Source organism: Perna viridis, chromosome 4, assembly GCF_037379345.1.
Source record: "Perna viridis isolate PV_CMFRI_1.1 ecotype Kerala chromosome 4, ASM3737934v1, whole genome shotgun sequence".
NCBI lineage: Eukaryota > Metazoa > Mollusca > Bivalvia > Mytilida > Mytilidae > Perna > Perna viridis.
Window position 1 is genome coordinate 46,158,080 of NC_142448.1, and position 26,512 is coordinate 46,184,591.

At 32.9% G+C, this 26,512-nt stretch overlaps 1 protein-coding gene and 1 long non-coding RNA gene across 2 annotated transcripts in view; one reads left to right on the plus strand and one right to left on the minus strand.

Moving 5' to 3' along the window:
* LOC148620282 (growth/differentiation factor 10-like) overlaps nt 1-7,044 on the minus strand; it is a 24,646-nt gene extending 17,602 nt beyond the window's left edge. Inside the window, exon 1 of the mRNA XM_088581048.1 lies at nt 6,417-7,044. Within this exon, the coding sequence (XP_088437174.1) occupies nt 6,417-6,714 (298 nt within the window). The 5' untranslated portion in view covers nt 6,715-7,044. The remainder of the gene's footprint in view (nt 1-6,416) is intronic.
* LOC148620283 (uncharacterized) overlaps nt 1-12,226 on the plus strand; it is a 14,039-nt gene extending 1,813 nt beyond the window's left edge. Inside the window, exon 2 of the long non-coding RNA XR_015921764.1 lies at nt 12,052-12,226. This is a non-coding gene — a long non-coding RNA (uncharacterized LOC148620283). The remainder of the gene's footprint in view (nt 1-12,051) is intronic.
* The last annotated feature ends 14,286 nt before the right edge of the window (nt 12,227-26,512 follow it).

Sequence of the window (26,512 nt, forward strand, 5' to 3'; positions counted from 1 at the left end):
TATTCTATTATAGCCTTTTGTACAGTAAATCCAGGTCTGAGGAATTCCAATTCTATTGAGTACACGTTTCTTGTACATACATGTAGGTATTTGTTTGAAAGTTAATATGAATAACAGCATACAAAATGTTCAACTGATATTGGTTACAATAAAACCCTTACAAATTTAATTGAAACCAAGAGTGTTGCTGTTTGGAGTCATAGGCAATTTATGGTGGTTCTGGAATTGAAAAAAAAATCCACGTCCTGGGGAGAATCGGATTAATTTCTCTCCAGTTTTCCCCATAAATATAAGGCAAAATTGGACTCGCTTCATGGTTCAAATGCATTAAACCTTTACAATGTAGCAGTGTAACTTTATCAAATAAAAATCAATGTTTATGTAGTGAGACGTATTATAAAGTCTTAATAATTCTGAAAAGTTTAATTTCATTGCTGATCAATCTAACAAGAATTCGTCGACCTTCAAATAAAATCCACTTTTTCTCGTATTAATTGACAATTCGAGGAAGACTTAGTTTATTATTGTTACATGTTGTTGTTTTGATGTAGTCGTACACTTTATATTCAGTACTGTTTGAAAGTGGGATTTTTTTTATATTTTTTCTGAGCGCTTAAAACCACGTATTTTTTAAAGTTAAAAAAATACACAAGAAAAAAAGATCATTTTAGATTCACCAGCAGTTGCCTTGATGGATTAAATCGAAGATACACTTATAAGATTTAAGTATTTAAGTCCTGTAACCCTTTTTCGCTCGAACTCGCCCTTTCTGGTGCTAAAAATTGTACCCAATAAGTAACTCGAAGTTATTCACTTATTGCTCTTAAGATAAGTGTATTTGATTTAACTTTCATCCAATTTTACGGTTAAATACCAAATACCAAACAAACAACTTTGATAGTGGAGAAGGATTACAAGTAGGTGACAGAGGTTCCGTGTCTCCGTTTGTGGGATTTGACTTAGACAATTCGATATCAAACTTCACCGCTTACGGACTTTCGGGGTTAAAACTTTTGTAATTTTCGATTTAAACCACCTTTAATTGGTAGATGACATTTTAAATAATGAAATTTTTACGATTATGAAATGCCTTTTGACTTAAATGTGATTACAGGCGTTGAGATCAGCTAATTAAATCTGTGCACTAGTTTTAAATCTGTAGGTACAAATATTTCTCTTTCCTTAGGGTGTACGTATTTAAGCAGGAATTAACTCAAAATCGGATACTAGACATTTGTTTTGGGCGTTTGACTACTATATAAATACCATAATTGTTGGTATGTTACGAAAATCATTCAATTTGCATAAATAAAGTTATTTCCATTAAGGAAGCATCTGCTGCTTGAACAGATTTATTTTACCTTCACATAATTTATGTTCACACCTGTGATTCGTTTTAATGTTCTTTCAATTTACTTAAGTGGGGATAGTCCTTAAAAGAAACTGGCAGAACCTTAACATGTACATATAATGCTTAAATTATTGATAAACTGCATAGACAAGTCTCTTCGTAAATTATTCCTATACTTATATTTTGATGGTTGATACGACTTACGAAGTACTACAAGAAAATGCAGAAGAATATACATGTATAAGTCTTAAGTTAGAAACTCGTTACAAAGACGTGTATATTCTAAAGTATATAACGATTTAGCTTACTAGCTATGACTAGCTACTAAACAGATATTAACATTTAGAAGTTCCTATACTGACTTGTGGGATACCAGAGGTGATTTGGTCCATAGAACCGTGCGTATATAGGGAATACCGGAGTTGATTTACTTACAGACACGTGCATTATTAATACAAGAGGAGGTTTATCTACAGGTCCGTACATAGGGATACCTGGGCTGAATTTGTTTAAAGTCTCGTGGATATTCGAATAGAGATTTTGATTGGATTTGAACGCAGGCCCGTGCATAGGGAATATGGGGGTGAATTTGCGTACAAATCCGTACATAAGGGATTCCATGGTTAACTAGTCTACAGATCTGTAGATAAGGGATACGAGAGGTTTGCATTTGAATTCCGTTGAAAATCATTTTAGATGATTGAATCGGACTTCATCGGATGTTACATGTGTATTCAGTACAGACTTACAAAGCATACTACATTCATAAAATGGTAATAAATGAGCAGAAAAAAAGCAAACAAAATAAATAAAATATATGCATCATTCTCACAGTGAGTGGTATTTGTTAAAACGGGATCATTACTCCTAATAATTTGGTTACTCTCACTACTAAAAGTCATTTTGAACCATTATGGTGGAAAAAGGGAAGATATGTTTGATATCTTTCTTTTCAATCTTATCCAGTACCCTCAATTGATATGATACAAAATATTTAATTTGCATTAATGAGAATATTTTTGAACTAAATATTTGTTTGTATCGTAATGTTTGCATTTAAATTTTTATCCATTATACATTACATTATTTTAAACGAAACGAAAAGTATCTTAAAATTACAAATTGATGCAAAGTGGTTTTAAAATGCAACATTTTTAGGTATGCAGGAATTGTTGCTATTTTTTCATAATGTATATAATCCAACGCCATGCAGCTGTGGCATATAGACCGTTTTATTGAATTAGGTTACTTCATAAAAAGAAAAAAAAGTCAATTAGTTGTATCTCGTCAAACCATCAACAGTCATACGATGTGACAGTTTAATTATTTTTGCTCAAGGTCATCGGTATTGAAACCATCTTGACAGACTTGTAAACGACAAACGACACTCAAGATATTCTTGTCTTACCCAAGCGAACATATTTAATTGTTGTTTGGTAATTATGTGATAATAGAATAAGATGACAAAGGCCCGATAATACAACTTTTATCTTTATAACCCGCAGGTGAAAGTAAACTGTACCTGTATAAATCCCCTTGATAAAATTATTGACAAATCCGTCTGGGTACTGTTGACTAAGTAATTTATTATTGTTTTACTAGAAGAAGTACTTAATGAGACGAGGAGTCCTCCTTATTTGCTAGGGGTTGTAAAAAGATAAACGTTCTCATGTATTTGCTTTGTCTAGATCTGACTTTATTTCTCGGTGAAAGCCTGAGCATATAATTCACTGAAAATATTTCCAATATTCTATTACGATTTCTAAAGCCTTTAATCCTCGATTTTTTTGTACATTCTGTTTTCATTGTTGTATGGTTGAGATTAAACATCTTCAGCATAATTTGTAACCATTTTGTGTAATCAAATCAATCACTGTTTAAATCAATCATCAAATTACTGTTTTGTATAAGCATCGATATTATACACGTGGTAAATGAAAACATGACAAACCACGTGAGATAAATAGGAAACGTGAAGACCCTCCCTTCAAAGTTCCCCATTTGCATCTTTTATTCGTTACATTGTGCGCGGTTAAAAGTGCAACAAAGAATATTTCAAAGCGTATCACACGACGAACTATTTCAATTGCCAACTTGCCCTTTTTCCCTAGCAGCCTATACATATGGCACAAGTTAAACCGTATAGTAAGGTTCAAAAGTAGATTGATGACCAACTTAATTTCTTTTTTTTGTGTAGTTTCAATATTTTCAGTTTTCAAATTTTGCACTACTGCAAAATGTTAAGAGGGTGCACTCCTTATTAACAGAAGTACTTAATTAGACGAAGAGTCCCTCTTGTTTGCGAGGGGTTTGAAGTGGGAAATTCTTAGCGACAGAGTGCATTATTATTAAACAAGCCAATTATTTTGTACTAAACTCCTTTATGAAAAATTTATTCGATGCTTTTATGTAGATTGTACATAACAAATCCTTTGTTGAATGAACAGGGAAATGGCCATCTTTAAGAGCTCTGAAAAGGTCTTTTGCTCACTTTGGTTAAGCTGTTTGTCCTAAATGCATTAATTTCTATAAAATATACTCAAAAGAGCTCATCTGTGAAATTACATATTTAGGCTCAATACTTTTTGGGTTGAACAGGTTCAAGTCATTTTTAAAATCTCTTGCAATTTTCAACATACTACGAACTCGCGATCGGTTTGTATTGGATAACCTTCAAATGTTAATTTTAAAGTTTTGTTCGCAGCTCATCAGCGTAGAATGTGGCCATTATTTCATCAAAATTGTTCTCAAACCTCACCCTATGGCAGTGTTTGTAAACCGTCGTGAAAGAGACACTTTGATTACTGCAATCAACAACTGAAACGAACGATTCTAAGCCACCATTTCCATTTATCCTCGTGTCAACAACACGGCCTATTAAAATCCACAAAATGGCCTTCGTTATTAATTATGAAAAACTGTTGATAAATATAATAAAAGACATAAATGGTCTCGTTATTGCCCTAGATTAAAACCTGGGGAGGCAAACAAATCATTTTAGATCCATTCATAATTATAGTGTGTTCCACAAAAAAGTATTATAAATGTTGCATTTTGCGCTGTACTATTTAACGCAACAGACAATTTCTGCAAGTAAAATTATTCAAAATGAGTTAAGATTTCCTGGGTAGAAGTATTGGTTAAAATTCCTAGAATTATATTCACAAATCTTTTGGCTACAAATGCAAATTGGCATTTTCCAGCATAAAAAAACAATGACCAGTGAAATAGTATCTTGATTGGACATCTAAAACATGAAATTAACAGAAACGGTTTGAATAATAAAACAAACAAACAAACAAAAATAAAGTCAAATAAAAGCAAAAAAAGTAATCGGATGTCCAATTCCCAATCTTTTCCCGTTCATGGAGTGTTATATTAAAAATTGTTCTCCAGTCTAACACTTTTTTGACCTGTAAAAGTTTTTTTTCTCGAACTCTTACACCGCGGGGCTTTAAAGAGCAAGATAAAGTATAGATTGCCCCATAACTTTTTTGGGTTCAAACGTTTTGTTTTCTTTCCAATTTTTGCTTTTACAAGGCATGTACATGTGTCAAACTGATTGTAACCGGTCAATCGTGGAAAGCCTCGTTTTATCATTATCTATACAAGAGTCATACACCCATTTTAAACAAATACGCTTCCCGTGATTTCGTGATTATTTTCCTCTTATGTGATGGGGTACCGCCTTTTGTTGCTTATCATGATCTTTCGGTCCAGTTTAAATTAAACTGATTTATCAAAATAATGGCCCTGTCTGGATAGGAACTGCAGAATTCACTTAACTGCTTAGACAATCGCTATAGGTTTTAGATTCATCATTTACAAGTAATGTAATAATGATCTTCGCGTCTTTTAAGCTATTAAGACAACATCCGACTTGCATGTCGTCACAAATTCAATACTGAATTCCGAAAGTGATAGCGAGCAACTTAGCACAGAATGGCAATCTATGAAACTGGATGTATGATGTTTATACCCACTCGCCTTTTTTAAGTTTAAACTAAAGGAATCTACAGTATACGCTTGGAAAGTTATTCAATCCTTAATATGTACCACTGTGGCGCCCGGGATGTAATCCGATTTTTGTAGAAGTCAATCTTTATACGATAAGCAATGAACACACGGACGGACACTGTCAGCCGAACATGCCAGTCAACTTTCCTCACGAGACACACTCCTTTCATAAAGAATCCTAGATTCATCACATCATTTCAGTTTACCGCCTTAATAGAAATAAATGCCAAAATATTTACACGTTTTGTCTTTTTTACATCGTTTAAAATGTTGAAGCTACAATTTAATTTTAAATCTCTGTTACACATGTATATTGACGGTTTCCCGACCTACTAGTAATTTTTCTTCTTTTTTAAAATAAATATAAAGGAAATGTTTTTTTTGCAATTAACCTAAAGGGAGAGTCGCCTTGTTTACATGAAATTTATTATCAATCAATACGGAGGTTCTTGGACATTAGGTCTCGACATTGTTTGCATTTGGTAATATGCTAAGTTATTCGTTGATTTTGACAGGAATTTATGTACATGTACATATACGGACATTTATATAAATCGAGACCGTTAAATACTATAAGTCTGTGTTGACTTCTCGATTTGAAGTGTGATCATATTTAATAAGTCCAGTATAGTGGATACTTCAGTATATCAAACTGTTCATATAGTTAAAATATCATAAACGTAAGACCTACACTATTTGTCAACTTGTGTCCCCGTAAAACCAGTCGAAGAATTTTTTCATATGTAGTTATAAAATGCTTTTTACTTCAGAAACTATACTTCTAGTCAATATAGATATTAGTATACCACCAAGGCCAATTAAATGAGAGAGGATTTTATTAACTGGTATTGATATTGTCAAACATAACTATCTCCTGACTATTACCTAATATCTAATGATGACTATGAAGAGTTGCCATAAAATTGTGCAAACCCAAGATTCTATGATTCCCAAATGCCAGAGATATTTCCCAAAGAATAAAAAGGAATATGATTATCAGAATATATTCTCAAACCTGTTTAAAATAAAGAATACATTTTGAGCATACCTATTTGACCTTCAATGCATCGTACTGTATTCCCAAGCAAACTTCCTTTAACTATCCTGTTATTCTTGTATCGCTCGTAAAGGGTCATCATGTATTTAGGTGCCTCATCAATTTTGTTCGGATGTGGCAATAATTTTCCGAGGTATTTTGGTGAATCTTTAAATCCCAGAAGATTCCGAAAAGTTTCGTGCATCACCAAGTTTTTATTTCCCTTGAGGACAATGCGCTCCTCTTTGGCACTGTCGCTTAAAAGCGTTGAAATTAGAAAGAGAAAAGAAAAAAATAGAGTGCTCTTCATTTTTATACACGGCTTCTACGACGATTAAATTCCAAGTGCAATCACATGTTAACTACCATTTACAGTTGTAATAAATCACAGAAACAAAATAAAATCACAACCACAATTTCGGAACAAAACTTCTTTGTCGTGTAAAAAAAAATCACATTTTTACAAAGCAAATGTCAGCTAGAATTTCAATATGTATGCTATTTGTAACACATATCACATTTTATATTACTGAATTATTAATCCGTAACAAATGTCATGAATTCAAAGTGCGAAATATTAAAATGCGCAAGAAATACATTATTAACGAATGTAAAATATCATAAATAAACTTCTAAGAACATTACAGATTGGGCGGACAAAAACCACGTGAATTATGAATTTGTCAATAATTTGTTTAGCTAATGAACACGCCCATTCTTTCGAGTGTGCGCAGTGAGGTTTACACGCCCCACCAAACTTTCATTCATACAGTGAAAAATAAAATACAAATTTGTAAATACCAATATTTTCTATTCAGACTTATCTCTGATATCTAGTGCGATAATGAATGGCGATTAACTCGTCGAAATAGTAAACTATACCAGGTTTATGGTATACGGGGTCAATTTCAAAGATAGGGGTCGCGTTCCATGCTGGAGTTACGCTACCATGTGAAGCTGTTGCACGCAAATTTACGTTCTTGCACAAATTGATTAACTTTCTCAAAAATGAACTTTTTAAGTTATTGCCAATTTAAGTCCTTTATAGTTTTATAAAATCTCCTTTCAAATACCCCTTTAAAAATGTCGCAAGGAGCATAAGCCGCCAATGCCCAATTAAACGACCTTTCTCATTGTAGGACTGGCTCCTTAAGTCTGTGTATAGTAACATTACGGATTTGTAAACAGTTCGTTCATTTTATACGTAAGAAATCTAATCTTTACTTTATAGTATCGTATTGTTCCGCGGGGAAGAATATAAAGCTAATCGCCCAAAAAGACGCCACGATAATGTGCAATTCTCACTTTAGTTAAGTTGTTATCAAATAATAATAATGAAAAGGTGGAGATAGAGTACTTCCTCCCTTTCTGCATCCACAATAAAATTGTGGTTTTAAAGTAAAAAAAATGATGTGTAATAAAACCTTTATGAACTGCTTTAACCTAATCTTAAAAGCGCTTGAATATAAAAGATATCAATTGAGTAAGTAGTAGAATTATTGTTTGTTTATTTGTGTTTTGTTTTTGTTTGTTAACTAATTATTAATTACAACAATTTGTAAAATGATCTTTGAAGTTAGGTCGTCGATGTTGCTTCTAGTTTGACAATTGTTCTAAGTACTGTTTTAATTGGATTTTAATCTTTTTCCCGATCTACAGTGTTTCAATCCATGACTTATATGTAGGATGTAGAACTATCAAATATAAGTAATATAAAGTGAAAAGAACATCGTTACAGCAATACCTCATGTATTTAAAGTGTGCATTATTGGCAATAATGGACGGATATATGTACCTACATTCATTAATTAGCATGGTTTTTTCCTTTTTGTCAAGGAAGCCTATTTATGGACTGAACTTGACTTAGAGATCGTCGGCAACCAAATTACGTAACCAGGGTTGACTTTTCAACATGTAACTAACAAAATAACACTCCGCGGGTTATTCTCTTTGCAAAGTTTGCATTAAGATATCGCTCCGCCGCCGATCATACTCCATGTTAAATATGTGATGTTTACTTTACGTACGACATGGGCGTGTAATGGTATTAAAGCTATTTATTATGTGTAGAACTGCAAGATTTCAATGATTACATGATATTAACTATTTAAATTTTGACACAGGGAGCTGGACTATTTTGTCAAATTGACCTGAATATTCGCAGGGGGGAAAGCTCAATCGAGATTTGCCAATTTATTTCTCTCAATCTGGTCCTTTTAAAGAATATGTCGGGAACTTCTAATGACAGATTTTCGGTGCTGCAATGTACACTTTTTGTGTAGTAAGTATAGATTACAGTGGCGGATCCAGGGCAGGGTGCATGGGGTTGGCACCCCTCCTTTTTATTGGAAAATTTCATGTGTGATTAACTTGATCCCAGGAATTTAACTTCTGTACATAAAATGCAAGCACTGTGTACATATATGTTAATTACTACATGTACATGTACATGTTCATGTACATAAATAATATAAAATGGTAAACACACATGTACATACATGTAGCAAACAAAGAAGTATTTAAAATAGAAAATAAACAGAATTATTAAGTAGCACTCCAGCTAAGAATCATGCAAAATGTGATTCATGGGTTAAAAGCCTACATATTTTTATTTTTGATATATTGTTTGAATTGCCATGGTAAACAGAAATAAACATTCAATTTTTCATGGAACCCGTGTTCTTAGGAGATAAAAATTATATGGAATGCACTGTATATTGCAAAATTAAGGGAGATAACTCAAATACAATAGAATCTATTAAATGTTCAATGTAATTATCTCCTAAGAGCAGACAGATTTGAATGAATAATTACACATTTCATAGTATAGACCAATAAAACAACTTAATTACAAAAATAAAAATATGTAGCCTTGGGTGTATCATATTTTTCAGATTTTGCATGATTCTTACAAAGTCAGCTACTAAAATTATTATGATTTCAAAGAAGAGACATAAACAATATCTCTGTTTCAACAGTAAGGATGAAAGGAGGTCATGTGGCATATTCATCACATTCAGTAGGTAATCTTGAACTATCAAAAAGGAGGGGTACCCAGTGAAATAAAGTAATGTCCTTGGGACGCGAGTGGACACATGAGCCATGACATTACGCATACACTTGTACATGTACATGTTCCTAAAATCTGAACTTCCACACCGACCATAGACCTTTATCACATACCCTATATCACGCCCATAGACCTAAATCGCATACCCTATATCACATCCCTAGACCTGTATCACATACCGTATACTAGTATCACACTCCTTACATATCTCATACTGTATATCACACCCCTAGACCTATATTGCATACCGTATATCACACCTCTAGACCTATATTGCATTCTATTTCACACCCTTGACCTATATTGCATTCTATATCACACCCCTAGACCTTTATTGCCTTCTATATATCATACCCCTAGACTTATATTGCATACCGTATATCACACCTCTAAACCCATTTCAAGTACCCTATATATCACACCTACAGACATATATTGCATACCTTACATCATATGCCTAGACCTATATCGCATACTGTATAGGGCCTATATCGCATTCTCTAAATCACACCCATATACCGATATGGGATACCCTATACCACACCCCTAAACCCATTTCAAGTACCCTACATGTATATATTACACCCACAGACATATATTGCATACATGTACCTTATATCACACACTTAGACTTATATCGCATACTGTATATCACACCCATGGACCTATATTGCATTCTCTAAATCACACCAATATACCTATATGGCATACCCTATATCACACCCCTAGACATATATTGCATATTATATATCACACCTTGCACAGGACACAATTAAAGTACATTTTGTATAGATAAAATATAAGAAAGAATGAACATGACATGCAAAAATCTGTTTGATATGCAGTATCAACCCTCGACCTATATCACCCCACGGGCCAGTGACCCTTGAGTTGATATAGAAGTCTCCTGTTAATACTGCACATGATACAGATTTTGACATGTACTATTCAGTATGGAATTTAAAAGAAATATTAATACAATGTAAATGTGTATTATATACATGTAAGTCATAACTGATTATCAATATGGTTCTTTTTAGTACATTGTCAAGATATACCAGAAACATTTATTTAGAATGCAGATCATAAAGTAAGAAACAAGATTTTCATGACAAAAGAAAGAAACAGTAATGTTAGAAGTTCTGTGGCCATGAAAGTGCATGTTGGATATCAAGGCTACTAAAAGTAGACCTTTTCTAAGAGCTGATTTTCATGGACATTCTTACATGTACAATGTACTAGTGTCGAAGGTATACATTATTTATTCCTATACTTTGTATGTACACAGTTAAATTTTCAAAACTGGTGATAGGTATACTGTTTTTATTGCTAGTGTAGAACAGTGTAGTCATATTTCTTAGCAAAATTTGTAGTTTACATTTGTATGTCTGTGAACAAGAAATTTACACTGAAAACTACAAAAATACACGTGCATGTACCCTAACTATGTTCCCCCTATTTCCAGTGGCAATCAAAATTTGTCGACCCCATTGTCCTTGTGTCCCTTTCCTTTTTCATTTCATCATCATTTCATGTTCATTTTATCATCCATTTCATGTTCATCCGTCTGAATATAGCTGAAATATTGCTGCTTGGACGTTAAACCCCAACAAACAAACAAACAGACAAACCCTAACTATGGTTACTGGCATATGCAATGCAGTATCAATTAAAGATTTCATACAAGAAATTATGATTTTTGTAATATAGTCATACATGTATCTAATTTGTTTTCTACTTTACAATGTGACATTAATTGCTCATTGATAAATCAACATTCGGGGATTGATCCAGAGATTTTGAAATGGGGGTCAATTCATCATTATAAATCAGCAGGTAGTTAAAATCATACTTGGAAGAAGCCCTAAAGCAATATCCTTTCCATTTTCTGTATTTAGTAGGTTTTTGTCTGATAAATGAAATGACTTTTAAACTCATCACTTCAAACCACTTTTTATGATCTATCTGGTTATGAGGGGATATTGTTTTAACAATGACAGGTGAAAAGTAACCTGTTCTACTCTTACTTACATGTGTGTTACCTGTTAATAATACATGTATATATTGAAACAAAGATGTGCTTATGAAATACACTGTACATTTTTGTAAAGTTTGTTATGTTATTTCAGATAAATTTGAATTATTTTAGGGAAAGAAATGTTTATTTTTTCTTAATTAATACAGCTGATGGAGATATTAAAAGAATAAAACATAAGAACACTGAAATATAGTAGATATATACTATATTAACATTTGTTTAATGCAGGACAAAAACTATTAATAATGACAGAAATATTATTTGCATATTTTCAATCGACCAGTATTGATCACTATGGGAATATTGACCTGGTGGTTTAAAAACCAGTAAAAACCTGGTACTGTTATAACTACCCAACCTTTTGCCCGAATTTACGAATGATTTGCACGAAATTATATGTACATGTGACAATATTTCCCAACAAGAGGAGGTTTTTCCATATCATATGGTTAAAATGCATATCTATTTTCATGAATTTACATTGTAACATTTTGCATATATCAGACACAGTTATGATTTTTTCCTTGATTTATTTTCAGTGGTTATCATTTAGAAGTTTCACCAGATGAAGTGAGAAGAAAGCAAAACAGACCATTTATGTGCTGGAACACTATTTATGCATAAAACAAAGTTTCAAGTGCTGGTACATGTATGTGTAGCATGAAGCAGCTGTAAATGTATATGTCAACATCTCTTAATAAAAAACTATAAAAACGCGAAGCCTTATTTCTTAGCAATTATATATTTGCAAAACATAAGAGTTACTTGAATTGTAATCTTATACAATAATATTTGTGAAACAATCATGCAGAAAAAAATGAAAGAAATGCACATACATCATTGAAAGCAGACAGGTATAAAACACTCAGCAAATAATGATTCATCATAAAAAGTGGTACTCGTGGGGTATGGGTTCACTAGTAACTTTTTTGTTTTGGAGAGAAAAAAAGATGGATTTATACTCAAAGTGCATCATATTCCCTGTATTCACCACATCTCTATATCATTGACTTTCCAACTTTATTGGAATCTTAAATTGCTCAAATCTATGAGCTACAAATTGTTTTTTTGAACTGAAAAAATCCTAGAGAAAGGTAATCATTTATTGGGCCTTTGTTCAACTTCCTACAGTTTGCAGGATTCATTTCTACTTCATGCATTTCCAAACCGAAATTTCAAGGTGTGGGTCCATTTTTACTTTAAAAATTCATCGAATATTGATAGTCAGTGATTCTCAGTGGAATTCATATTTTGTAAGAAATGCTGATTTAAGTATTAGGAAATTTGAGGACATCAACGTACGTGTACAGCCAGGAATACCAAAAGCAATAATACAGAAGAAGATCCAAAAATATATATTGATAAACGGACTGTATAAATATACACTGCGTTAAAACAAATGGCTTATTTAGCTTATAATTTGATAACATGAATATTTTTGCTTTGCTTTGAGGTCTTCCTTGACTCGGTGCCTCAGCACTTTGATTATCATATAAGTATGAATAGGATAATTAATTGGAAGGAGTGAATAACTAAAATATGATCACGCGTGCCGAAGAACGCCTAGATTTAACGAGTGTGCGGAACTTGTTTTATTGTAACGAGTAATATCTTACTGCGTTCTTGGCATGAGTGATCATATTTTAGTTATTCACGATAACCAATCTATTATCCTAATTATTATATAGATTTCCTCGATTATTCGCTGCTATTTTCAAAATAAATTCCAAATTTTGTGAAAGGCGGATTGATTTCAAAGTTTTGATGTTTTGGCGGGAGAAAGTCCGAGAGTGTTTCACAGTGTGAATTATCGAAATTTATTTCACTGGGAACATTCGATAAAACACTGCTATCTATATAATAAATATTGTTTATATAAAGATACATTTTCAAGACGTGTGTGTGTGTGTAGAAAATACATACTGTTATAGACATGATGATTTACAGACGTGGATACAGAAAGATACTTGCAGTGTGTATGCCCTTAAATCGGGTGTTGTATATGGACTCTTGATCTTACGCCGAATATTCAGAAAACTGCATCTGAATTATATACTTTGGGACAAACATTTATAGTACCAAACGCATTGTTTCTAAACCCACTCACTTGCCATAATCAAACACTGATTTTGAGAGTAATAGTCCTTTTTCATATTCACGACTTTGACTTCGTTTCTAAAACTTGAAGCTAAGGGAAAGTAACTCCCTAACCCGACAGACTGGTTTACTGTCCGATCTGAGCTATGGACAGCAGTGCACTTCAAATTCAAATATCTGATTTATTCAATCTGCGGTAAGTACTTGGACACGTTTCTGTTGATTCTCCTGTTGAGATTGCACCAGGATACTTGAGATAGTTGGAGTAAAACGATTCAAATTTAATTGTAAAATTTAGCGCTAAAACAACATATATACATATATTAAAGTTGTTTTCAATGTTATTGATCTATATAGCTGCACCGCATATTTCCATGACTTCTCGAAATCATACGACCCAAGGGTCATGATAATTGATGCAGGAGATATTTGGAAAATTAACCACAGCTATAATTAAAATAGTTATACAGATTGCTGTAAAAAGTTGAGGAGTAACGTGGTACACATCGTTATTTGTAAAATGGACCAATAACTAGTATTACATTGTCGATTACTGTAGTAGAACAATTGTTGCTAATTAAATACAAATTGTGATATTACTACAGCACGAAGTTGACGGACACTAAACACCATTTTGCAATAGATGAGCGAACGGTATTTTATGTTTCCATACTGCAGTATTCGTCATCAACTGAAAAATTATTAGTAATATATTATCATAGTTTAGATTTACATTGAATTCTGAACAAAGATGCTCATACGAGTTATTGCAGTGGAAATATGCCGGTGATAGACATGACCGGTATCTAGAAAGCTTAGCCCGGTTACTGCGGTGGAAGTGGGGCGATATTTAACATGGCCGGTAATCAGAAAGCTTAGGCCGGTTAAGGCAGGGAAGTGGGACGATATTTGACATGGTCCGTAACTAGTAAGCTCGGACTAGTTACTGTAGTGAGAGTGGGTGGATTGATTAACATTCTCGGTACATTGTTACTATAAAAATCTCATACTATACGATTGCGGTTGTAAGTGCATAGGTCGGTTTAGATTGTGAGAAAATTAGTCGTGAACTGTGGTTGTTCCTCGTGTTCAGAGACACCAAATCCCATTACTCAACGTTAACATGCAGCGGAGTTGCGGAGGTGGTTTGTTGGGGCCCATCCGTATACCTCTCGTAAATGAAGGACAAAATATTCACCAAAACAAAAAAAAACAAAAACAACAAACAAAACAAAAAAACAAAACAAAACAAAAACAAAATCAACAAAAAAAAAAAAACAACGCACGATAAACTAAATAACTTGTATTTTTATTTTAACGGGATCTTACACCATTCTATCAAATTTCAGTTTATAGTATACAAAGTGGAATTTAGTTCTTGACATACACAAGTTTATTAAATCGATTATTGTTAGCATTGCTGTCGTCTTTTGGTCGTTTTTATTTGTTCGAGAAACTTTGCGGTTCTTTCTGAACGTTTAAATTTTGTTTTTATTATTACGTTAACAATAATATAATGCTTTCGTCCTGAATTTGATTAAGAAAAAAACATCGATCCTTCTTCAGAAAGAAACTCGTGTCAATGAATTTAAAGACACGAAAGGTGAACAAAAACGGAAACATTTGATAAAAGAATATTTCAAATTTATACCTTGTCTATTAAATTTATTACTTGTTCAATCAAGCTAATGATCTATCAGAGTATTGAATTGCAACAAGAAAATCGGCATGGTCCTAAAAGGCATCCCTATTAATGTTAGGTAGAGGTTAAACTCTGTAAGTAATGAAACATTGAATGATGCAATAACTCACTGGTAGCCCTTGACAATCTCTCGTAACTTATCGTATAAATGCCCTTTATCAATCTTATCCTTCTTAAGTCCAAATATAAATGTTGCCATTTATATTGATAATTGGCCGCACAATCAAAAATCTACGAGAAATTGCAATTATATTTTGATAAATGCACATTTGAATGTAGACCCATGCACACATACATGACAACTAAAAGCATTTGAACATCCGTACAAAGTGCACCTGGATGATTTGTTAAGACCAATTGAAGACAGATTATGATAGAAATCTTCTAAAATGTAGATACCATGCTATTTTGAGCTTAAAGTTATGCGTACAGTACGGGTCAGTCGTGACTTACTCCAACGAACGATAGACGCATATATTAAGAAAATAATGCACTTTCCCGTCGTTTTTATACTGAGAATCATTCCTTAAAGAAACAATTCAATTTGATTATTGTTACGTAATTAATCTATCAGCTGAAAGAGTAAGTCAAAGATCATGATAATTCAATTCAGTCAAATATTTACACAAGTCATTTTAGCTCATTTACAGTATAAAAAACTAGTTCTTGCGTGGTGGTTCGGTTCAGGCTATTTCAGAATAATGTATTGTGGCCATTTTGACAAAATTACTGTAACACGAATAATTTTTTTGATGTATAAAAGGTATTTTGTTTAGCCACCATATCTTTCAAAATATTCCTATAATAGTCGTTGCCTGCGCTACAGTTTGTCAATTGGCCGGAAACATGACATGAACCAGTAAAAGGACGAATCTAAATAATTTGTTGAACTTTTTACGATAAAAATGTCGAGAAATTATAATCCAGTTACGTTATTTACTTGTCAAATTTAAAACCAAGTGAAATAGACACCATAACATTTAGCTAGCCAATTGTCGCTTAAAATTTCTTGTGCTTATTAATTCGTGTTTGTATCATTTAACTGCACTTGGTTTAAACTATTGAAATTATGTTGCTTAAAAAAATTGAACAATAGAAAATACACATTATTTAAGTCTTTTTTGCGAGTCTAATTTTGACATAGTTCCCAACACAAAATTGATTAAATGAAACGGATGAAAAGTAGGAATAGTTTTTGATTATATGGTATTACAAGTTTATATCAACAACTGTGTACGGTTGTTCATAACATAAAGAACACTTTAAGTCTGAGAATAAAATAAGTTTTCTGAATAATGGTATATATATAACGATTTCTGCCCGACAATATTTATCCAGTCTTGTGACTTGTGGGACGTCTGAAAATAACGTTGACTAAAAATGAATTTGAGAAATAGAAATGGAAATCCAACCACCACACAATTAAAAAAAAATACTTAAGTCTGAGAATATTCTTAACTTCCATGGTAGTTCCAATCATAAATTTTGAAATTGATGATGTCACAGACAGTTAAGATTTTTCTCAGACTTCTGTAAGTTTTGCGCTGGGGCCTGAACTATTGACAAGTTCCCAAAGCTTTTGCATTGAAAGTCCTTCGTTTGAAAACCGTACTTTTTGTATGAGATTGATCGTACTATTCTGTGTAAGAATTAGGCAATGGATGACACATCAGTTTTTTTAATTTAGCGTTTTTGGCCACACATATATTTAATACATCTAGAAAACAACTAAAAAGCTACTTAAAGTTATCCCGAAGCATCTGTAAATATTTTTTACTGCTTACATAAGAAAAGAGTGCGGGAATTTGTTTTTCTTTTTTCGTTAGGTGCGATTAAATTTTGAAAAGGAAGAATATTTTATTTGCTACCGTTTGGTGCGAATAAATTAAAACCGAAACACTTCAAATATAAATTGAAATCATGCTTGGAAAGCTTGCATTACCTCTCTTTAACCACATAAGGGTGATCAAGGGAACCAAGATTCTAGTGGAATTCAAAGAATAAGAATATAATCCAGGGACAAAGACCAGACATGGAAAACATACATACACAACTAAGAACATACAATAACCAAAATATAATACATACAAAGTAACAAAAGTAAATGAGCAACTCGGACTCCACTAAAAACTGGGAGCATAGAAAAGGTGCACCTGTAGGATGAGCGTCATCTGCTTTTCTATAAACACCAACCGAGTTGCTCATAAAAGGTCAAGTCCAGGCAGACGAAAGAGGAAAGGATTTTTTTAATAACTATTACACGTAAACAAATCAGTTTTCATGGTGCAGTTGGACACACCGTAACGATCCACGAATATAAACTACAGTATCTCTTTAATCTTCAAAGTTCTATAATTTGGCTCTTATTCAGATATAATTCAATCGTAAATCACGTATTTCAAAATGTAACCTCTCACCAGGAGTAACCTAGCTCTCATCTGTAACACGTTGGGACAATACAAAAAAATCGATATGTAATCATGTGACTATGGATGTAAGTCGGACACACTAAGATACAGTGTACTAGTAACCAAAATGAGGGCAATGTATGGTTTATCATGGAAAAATCGACGAGCAAACCAAACTGTTAAGAACAATATTTTATTGTCCTTGTCCACTGTCATAGGTTGAAATATGTATGTGCCGAAATGTCCAGCTTTTGTCAGGAACTGTGGGCTGTCGTGGTCCGAAATGTCTTTTGGTCGAGTTGTCCGTAATTGTTTACGTCATTTTCATAAATATTCGGATGCCATGTTTTGACCATCCCTATCTTAGAAAAAACTCAGATTCGATTTGCATTTAATCATGGAAGCTTATTTATGTTTCCTAGACTGGTGTAGTCCTCAGTCGCATTTTTCAAGCATACGAAAATGAAGTTGCCATTATACTTTTCTTAAGCTCCCAAATTTACATACTGAAACCGGATAGTGCTGCTATTTCAGTCCATAAGTATGCAGAACCCAGTTGATAATACAGCTTTATTACCTGCCTCCGGAAGCGTATTAGGGGACAACCATTTTATTTTTAGTGAGGGGTAGGATCAAGTTTGCGTCCAGGATTTTTCCGGTATATTTTCTCAGAATTTGGCTAAAGCTAACGGTTTTGGAAGTATATGCGAAAAACTACTGCCTGACCCCTATGTTTTATTTTTAGAAATGGTGGCCATGTTTTTCGACAAATAAAAAATCCCTATATCAGTTCTGTGCAGGATACCCCAAGAAACATTCATACCTAGTTTGATACCAGTTGGGCAAGGAGTGTCAGAGAACTGCAGAAGATTTTTGAAAAAAAAAAAATATTAAAAAATAGGTGAAAAACGTCGAAAAAGGGCAATAACTCCAACATGGCTGAATGGATTAAAACGGCGATAAATAGTTCTCATCAGGGTGAACACTTTTACCAAATCAGAATGAAGCTAAACCTTACGGTTTTGGAGATAGATGCGAAAAACTACTGTCTGTCCCCTATGTTCTGTTTTTGTTAATGGCGGTCATGTTTTTCGTCGGATAAAAAATCCCCATATTAGTTCTATGCTGAATACCCCAAGGAATATTTATACAAAGTTTGGTTTGAATTGGTCAAATAGTGTCAGAGATGAAGAGTTTTGAAAAATTGTTGACGACGACGACGGACGCCAAGTGATGACATTAGCTGACATGGTCTTCTACCAGGTGAGCTTAAAATGTTAGCCAGTTAATGTACTACATACCCTCCATACCCCAACCTTCTTCCGAGCACCATATTGCATACCGCTCGGTCCGACTTTCTTTGAATTCGGCAGAGTTATAGGAAGATATTTACTGTTTAGACATTTTCTACAGTTTCTTTACCCTAACACGGAAAAAGGTGACTTAACTGAAGTAAAACAAATGACGGACCTGACGAGAAAATCCAGCAATCCTGGAAATTCTTTTTACAAGCAGTTTATTTGAACTTCTCATTTGGTTTCAACATTTTGAATTGGTACATCCGGTTGATAAAATTACGGATTTTAATTTTCGAAACAAAAGTATTCAATTTACCGACGAATTGCCGTTATCAACTTTAAGTTTGTTTTGTCAAAAATAGATTGTATTCCGTAAAATTATTTACCTAATTCATAATGGCAGGTCACTTTGATAATTGTCTTCATTACAAATGCTTTCTAGGTATTTAACAAAAATTTAGGATTTTTATCGCTTGATTTCCGGTGGGTTAAACTTCTTTTATGTAAATAAAAGGCTTAAAATATTTTAAAACACACGTGTAGCTTATTCACATTTGCTGTGGCTTTCAACTATGGAAGGGTATATCCGCCATAAATATGTTCACGCATTTCTTTTAACTTTGTTACTTACCTATCTGTTCTCTCTACTTTCTATCTTTGTTAATCGAAGATTGTTTAAGTCTTAACTCGTGAATTGCATTTTTAGTACTGTAACTTGCAGTTTGTACGTATATTTCTTTGCTTAATGTCATTTCTTTTTCTGTAACATCTTTCTTTTACGTTTCTACAATTATTAATTTGTGAAATACTTCTTCTAACCCTGAAAGTCGTAGTTTTGAAATACTTCTTCTAACCCTGAAAGTCGTAGTCTTCCAATATCTTTCTTTGCTGAAAGCCTTAAATCAGTCATTTATTTATACATGTTATATGTAAATTAAAACACGTTTCTTTTAAAATCGACACGATCGACACGTTTACAAAGAACACACTAACATTTGACAAATTAAGAATAAAGGTGTACTACCGCTATTTCGGAAACCAGTCACCTGAACATACAAGAAAGTACATGACACGAAGTAGTCCCAATATTGCACCATATCATTCTCCTTGTTTAGTAGAGGTATACAAACTTGGTGTCATCTGAAAGCTGAATGAATCAGCAATACTCTAAAAACTTCATTTTGTTTATTAAGTGTAGGGTAAAACAATTCTGAACAAAAACTCCAGGCCCCTTGAAATGGCTTAATTTCAAAACGAAAGTAGTGATTTCTGCACCTGTCTACTTTCACTTTACCGTTGTTTCTTAGAAGGCACATAACGTATGTTGATATTTTTATGAGAGTTTAGGTAAATGGTGACCATCATAATGATACCCCTCTAGCACCAACAGTACTAATGTAAACAAATTTTTGAGCCTTATAAAAAGCTGGAGACCAGAAATAATGGTATGACACCTAAACATGTTACTCATGAGTGATTTTTCACCGGAAGATCGAGGGGTTGGTCTAAAAACAGGACGGGCATTTTCCGGTACATTTTTTGCTTTAACTTTTGTTTTATTTAATGGCATTCAAAAATTAAGAGGATTTCTAAAGAAGAATAAAAGTGCTTTTAAATCATTTAAGGTTTTTTGGAAAATGTCGAATAATAAAGCGAAAATCTTGAACTTATTTCATTTTGAGTCAATTAAAGTAGAAAAATCATGACAGGACAGACTTGTTCTCTGATACGTGATTTGTGTCGTTTTTTAAAGAAAACATCAAATATCTGGATTTTAATTCATGTTTGTCACAAATCTTTAACGTATTCTTAAAGCTTAAACTTTTTGGTATATTTTGATGTACGGTGGATATGTTTTTGAAACATATTCAGAAATCAGTTCAGAATTTCACAGGACAAACTTTTTCTGACAGGAAATTTTCAATTTGATATCGGATGTGGGAACAAACAATGTTATTTGTTCTCTAAGTGATAAATGTATGTCAAAATGTTTTTTCATTCGTTAAGCATATATTAAACGGTATATTTTGATATAAAAATATTTAATTTTGAGAAAACTAAAGGGCAAATATCTTGACAGGACGGAGACTTTCTCTTACGTGATTTGTGCAGTTTTTATGGGAGTATGGTAACAAAAAAATATTTGAAATTTACTTAAGTCTGTCAAAAATATTTATCGGATTCCTGAAGCTGTTAATTTTTGCTTCGTTTTGATATATAGATATTTGAAATTAATTTAGAGATAAATTCAAATCTTCTCGGATTGAAAAATCATCATTTACTGACATAATTAGACCTAGAACATTGATATGCATATATGCATTCCTTTCTATTATTGAGTTAATTTGTGTTACCAAGTGACATCATGTCATAAAAAATTAACCGAATATAAACAGTGACTGTTAATTGTGTCTGGTGTAATTGTTTGATGTGTATTTAAGAGGGCTGTCTTTAGTGCTATACCGTGTTTTTTGTTTTTTGTTTTTTGTTTTGTTTTGTTTTTTTTTTGTTTTTGTTTTGTTTTTGTTTTTATTTTTTTTTTGGTCAGGTTCAGCATCATTTATACAAAGCCTAGAGTATTTCATTTATAGGAAGGAATTTTCCCATTTCTTTCCTCGTAACATAGGTGTCAGACAAGGAGAAAACTTGTCACCTGTACTCTTTTCAATTTATGTCAATGATGTAGAAGACTTTTTCAAGAATATTTTTAACAGAAGAAATTGAAACTGAACTCTCTCATTTTTAAAAATCTTTCCACTATATTATATGCTGACAATACGGTATTACTATCAGAATCAGAATCCGATCTACAAAAACAACTTGATGCACTTCATGGCTATTGCACATTGTAGGTTAAAGTTAATGTTAGAAAAAGTAAAGTTGTTGTTTTTTCAAAAGGCAAGATGTCTAAAAAAAAACTAAGTTTTAAATACAATGTACAATGATGCATCTCTTGGTACGGTTGATAGTTTCAATTATTTAGGAATATTGTTGTCAAGAACAGGTAGCTTTTCAAAAGCGAAAAAGACAAACGTAGAAAAGGCAAATCGAGCTGTGTACGATGTTCTACGTAAATGCAGAATACACAACTTATTCCTGGAATACCAGTTAGATTTATTTGACCGAGTTATACGACCTATTCTCTTACACGGTTGCGAAATTTGGGACATTGAACAAAATACTGTTATAGAAAGGGTGTATCTAAAATTGTGTAAAACCCTAATGCTTGTAAAAAAGTAAATCCCAGATTTTATGGTTTGGGGGGAACTAGGCAGATATCCACTGGAAATAAAAATTAAACTGAGAGTCATTAACTTTTGGGTTAAATTAGTTACTAGAAAATCTGAAAAGCTACCTGCAATTTTATTTAACTTTGCTCTTAAAAATATGGCTATAGAATATTCTGGGTAAAAAGGTTAAATCAATACTGGATGAGTGTGGTTTGTCTTTTGTTTGAACGAACAACACGAACATAATGAATCTTGGATATTTTTGACAATTAAGCAAAGCCTTTTAGACCAATTTCAACAGTCGTGGAACTAAAAAGTGAAAAACTCACCTGAATCTCTGAATTATAGATTGTACAAAGAAGATTTTGGAATTTAAAATTATTTCAGAATTTGAGATGACAAAAAATATTATTACTCTGAATTATAACTTTCCCATTGATAGTGGGGGTTGGCAAAATATAAGTAGAGAAAATAGAAAATGTCATTTATTTAATTCGGGCGATATTGGGGTGAGTTCCATCATTTGTGTAAGTGCACATCGTTTGATATAGTGACGGAAAAATTCTTCTCGTAGAAAAAATTATCAAAAGACCAAATATTATTAAATATAAAGCTTTGATGAATAGCTCACCACCTTTTGTTCTTAACAATCTATGTAAACTTATGCGACAAATTGCAAAGATGTTGTCTCCAGGGTAGTTCTCTAAATTTATGTATATAGAAATTCATCATGAATGTGACTCAATATTATTGCTTCCAATACATGTACACTAATCAACTTCTTATGTATATATATAGCTATATAAATTGTATTGAATTTGTTCTCTGTACTATAGTACATGTATTATGGAGTTTGAGTAATAAACTATACATAGAGTCTGCACATGATTTGTGTTTCCGTACACTACAGCTTTTAACCCCATATTTATAGTCACAACCTACAATGTCCTCAATACCATCGGCCTCACCACAATTTCAATTCATTTCTACAGTTGCAATTTTTTATTTCACCTTACCTACTTGACCCATTAGTGATTTAGGAAACATCGTGAACTCTCCATTTTCCAAACATGAAATCAAATGGTCTCTCATATATTTTTTTTTCGAACATAAACCTGTTTTTCTTTTTATCTGTTTGGACTGATGTTACCCAATGGTGCTTGCCTGTATGGTACATTTGTGCTGATTTGCTTGACACTTATTCAAATTTTCTGTGCGATGACCACTTTTGTTTTTCATTGTCAAACACTAGTGCCAAACAAGTGTCTTAGAAACCCGATTTCTATGGAAACTGTTTTGTTTAAATTGCATGCATGTTCCTACCCAAGGTATGCTTTGTGATAAAATGTCTTCCTGGATATGTTTTTTGTTGTAATCGAGTTTCCTCTTTTTGGTATGTAGGCTAAGTTAAGCATGTGGTAATACTGGATTGACATCTATGCATGTGCGTGTTTCATTCAGAGTGTCATCTTCCTGGATTGTCTGTAAATTAAAATGTAACTTTTTTCTTGATACTGGAGTAGATTTGCTTGTTCTCTTTCTACTGTTTTTGCTAGTAAGTGAAGATTGACAACGGTTCTTTTTTCAACAGGTTCAAGCCCTATGCAGAGTTTTTTTTCTGTTAGGATATGGAAACATGTTGTAGGTGGACATTGACATGATTTTTGGGAACTGTTGTGACACAATACTTACCACTTCTACCTTGAACAATAAAGGCACCCTGAATGGGTACATGAGTGATTAGGTTATTGTCTATTACATACCTTGCAAGTGCATATGCTGACTACTTACTGCTGGAGGGAATTGATGATTCTGGGAGAAGAGACTTTTTTCCTGTATGTGCGATGTGTCTGATAAATTTCAGCCTTACATGTCATTTGCCATTCCCTGATTCGTGCTCCGCTTGATTTAAGGAAGACCATTCATAGAGGTTCTTTTTATGTATTCTATTATGTCAGAAGGTCCAATGAGTCTTTTAGGAATGACTAATTCGTCACTCGAAAAAACTGCTCTAGAAAACTAGTTTTTAGTTGATATTTACCTGTGCCAGACAAGCCTATAAGAATCTCATAGTTTTCATCGTTTTGTAAAAAGTGGAAACCGAGAACAAGCATGTTAAAAGGCAGTTTCTGTCATTCATTCTGTTGTTTCAAAACAGCATTATAGTTCTCTGATAATGCTTTTTTTATACCAAGTCCATTAAATTGGTCCAAAACCCATTTACCTGCATGATTAATTATGAATTAGATTAACAAGGTGTGAAAGTTTTACGAGCCAGTTAATGGTGATTACAGATTGTTAATCCAATTTAGGCATTAATATGTAGTTCGACCTGACATATTTCTGCTCTTAAAACTACTGTTGTGAGACTGATTAAGATTCTATATAGAATGATACCTCCAAATTTTATTTTATCTACATATATATATATACACACAACGTCTCAGAATGTGACGACTCTATTCACTACACTGCTCCATCGGATCAAATTGATACAGGGAAGATAACGTAAACTTATAGAAGGGTCTGAAAAATTCCCAACGATGTTAGAACTGTCAAATTTGCGAAGCAAATTTTTGTCATTCCCTCCGCGGGACTCGAACTCGTACTGCTGTGACATCTTTGGCAACACCGCCTGCACAAAGTCCAGCTATATATAGCCGAGCTGGCCGAATGGTCTTTGTAGACTTTGTGCAGGCGGTGTTGCCATAGATGTCACAGCAGTACGAGTTCGAGTCCCGCGGAGGGAACGACAAAAATTTGCTTCGCAAATTTGACAGTTCTAACATCGTTGGGGATTTTTCAGACCCTTATATATATATATATATGTATATTTTAGTTCTAAGCCTAATTATGTCCATAAATGAAGATTTTTCGCCACGAAAAAAAGTTCGTTCTGTCAAGATTTTGGATTTATCTCTAAACAATTTAAAATGCCAAAAAAGCACTTTTATTCTTCTTTAGAAATCATACAAAAAATTTTAATGGCATTAAATAAAACAAAAGTTATAGCCAAAAATGTATCCGAAAATGCCCATCCCGATTTTATACCAACCCCTCGGTCTTCCGGTGAAAAATCACTCATGAGTTACATGTTTATTCTTCATTTGTTAAATGTTTAATGTGTTCTTTGTAACCGTGTCGATCGTGTCGATTTTCATTGAAACGTGTTTTAATTTTTATATAACCTGTATAAATCACTGACTTAAGACTTTAACAAAGAAAGATATTGGAAAACTACGACTTTCAGAGTTAGAAGAAGTATTTTACAAATTAATTGTAGAAACGTAAAAGAAAGATCTTACAGAAAAGGAAACGACATTAAGCAAAGAAAGATACGTACAAACTGCAAGTTACAGTGCAAAAAAATGCATTTCACTAATTAACATTTAAACCATCTTCAATTAAGAAAGAAAGAAAATACAGAGAACAAATGAGCAAGTAACAAAGTTAAAAGAAACGCGTTAACATATTTATGGCGGATGTCCCCTTCCATATTCAACATGTCTTTGATCCGGTAAAAAATCGTAAGTCTGTAATATGACGCTCGTATTCGCAAACTCCTATTTAAGGTTGGTGACCGGGGCACAAATGCTATTGGCAAGAAAGGATCAAAACAATCTGTTACATAAAATACAGCCAATTAGCTATTATGATAAAAGGTTTTCTAATAAACATACGTATCAATTCATCAAATTTATTTAATTGATTTAATTAATACAGGAAGCGGCTTGAGTTTCGCCTATGTTTGGATACCTTATTGTTTATCAAGAATGTTACGTTGAACAATAGGAAACCAAATACGTTTAGATTTGTTTCGTGCTAAGTTGTATTATCCAAATCAAACCAGGTTCATTTATCTATTGATATTAACGCAGATTAATTAAGTTAGATGGAACATGTACATGTCATCTATATTGTATTTATAAAACAAAAAAAAGTACAAAATATGTTACAATGTAGAAGGTTTTGGAGACCGTCGGTTTTTCGGGGATCTTTTTAGAAACCCCGTACCTGTTTAAGTGTTTATAGATGTTTACTGTAATAAAATGAAAGCACTTTGTCACGATGGTTCTCAGGTGAAAAGAGTTTTTAAAAATATGCTGACCATACATAAAACAATATTTTCACGGAATTTTAGCAGAATTTCGTTGATTGGCTTTGTTACAGTACTATTTAAGTGTTTTAATATAAATATTTTGGTAATAAAGTGACATTAGTTGTGTTCCGTAGACAGCTTTTTAAACTTCGAGAAAATATTGTTG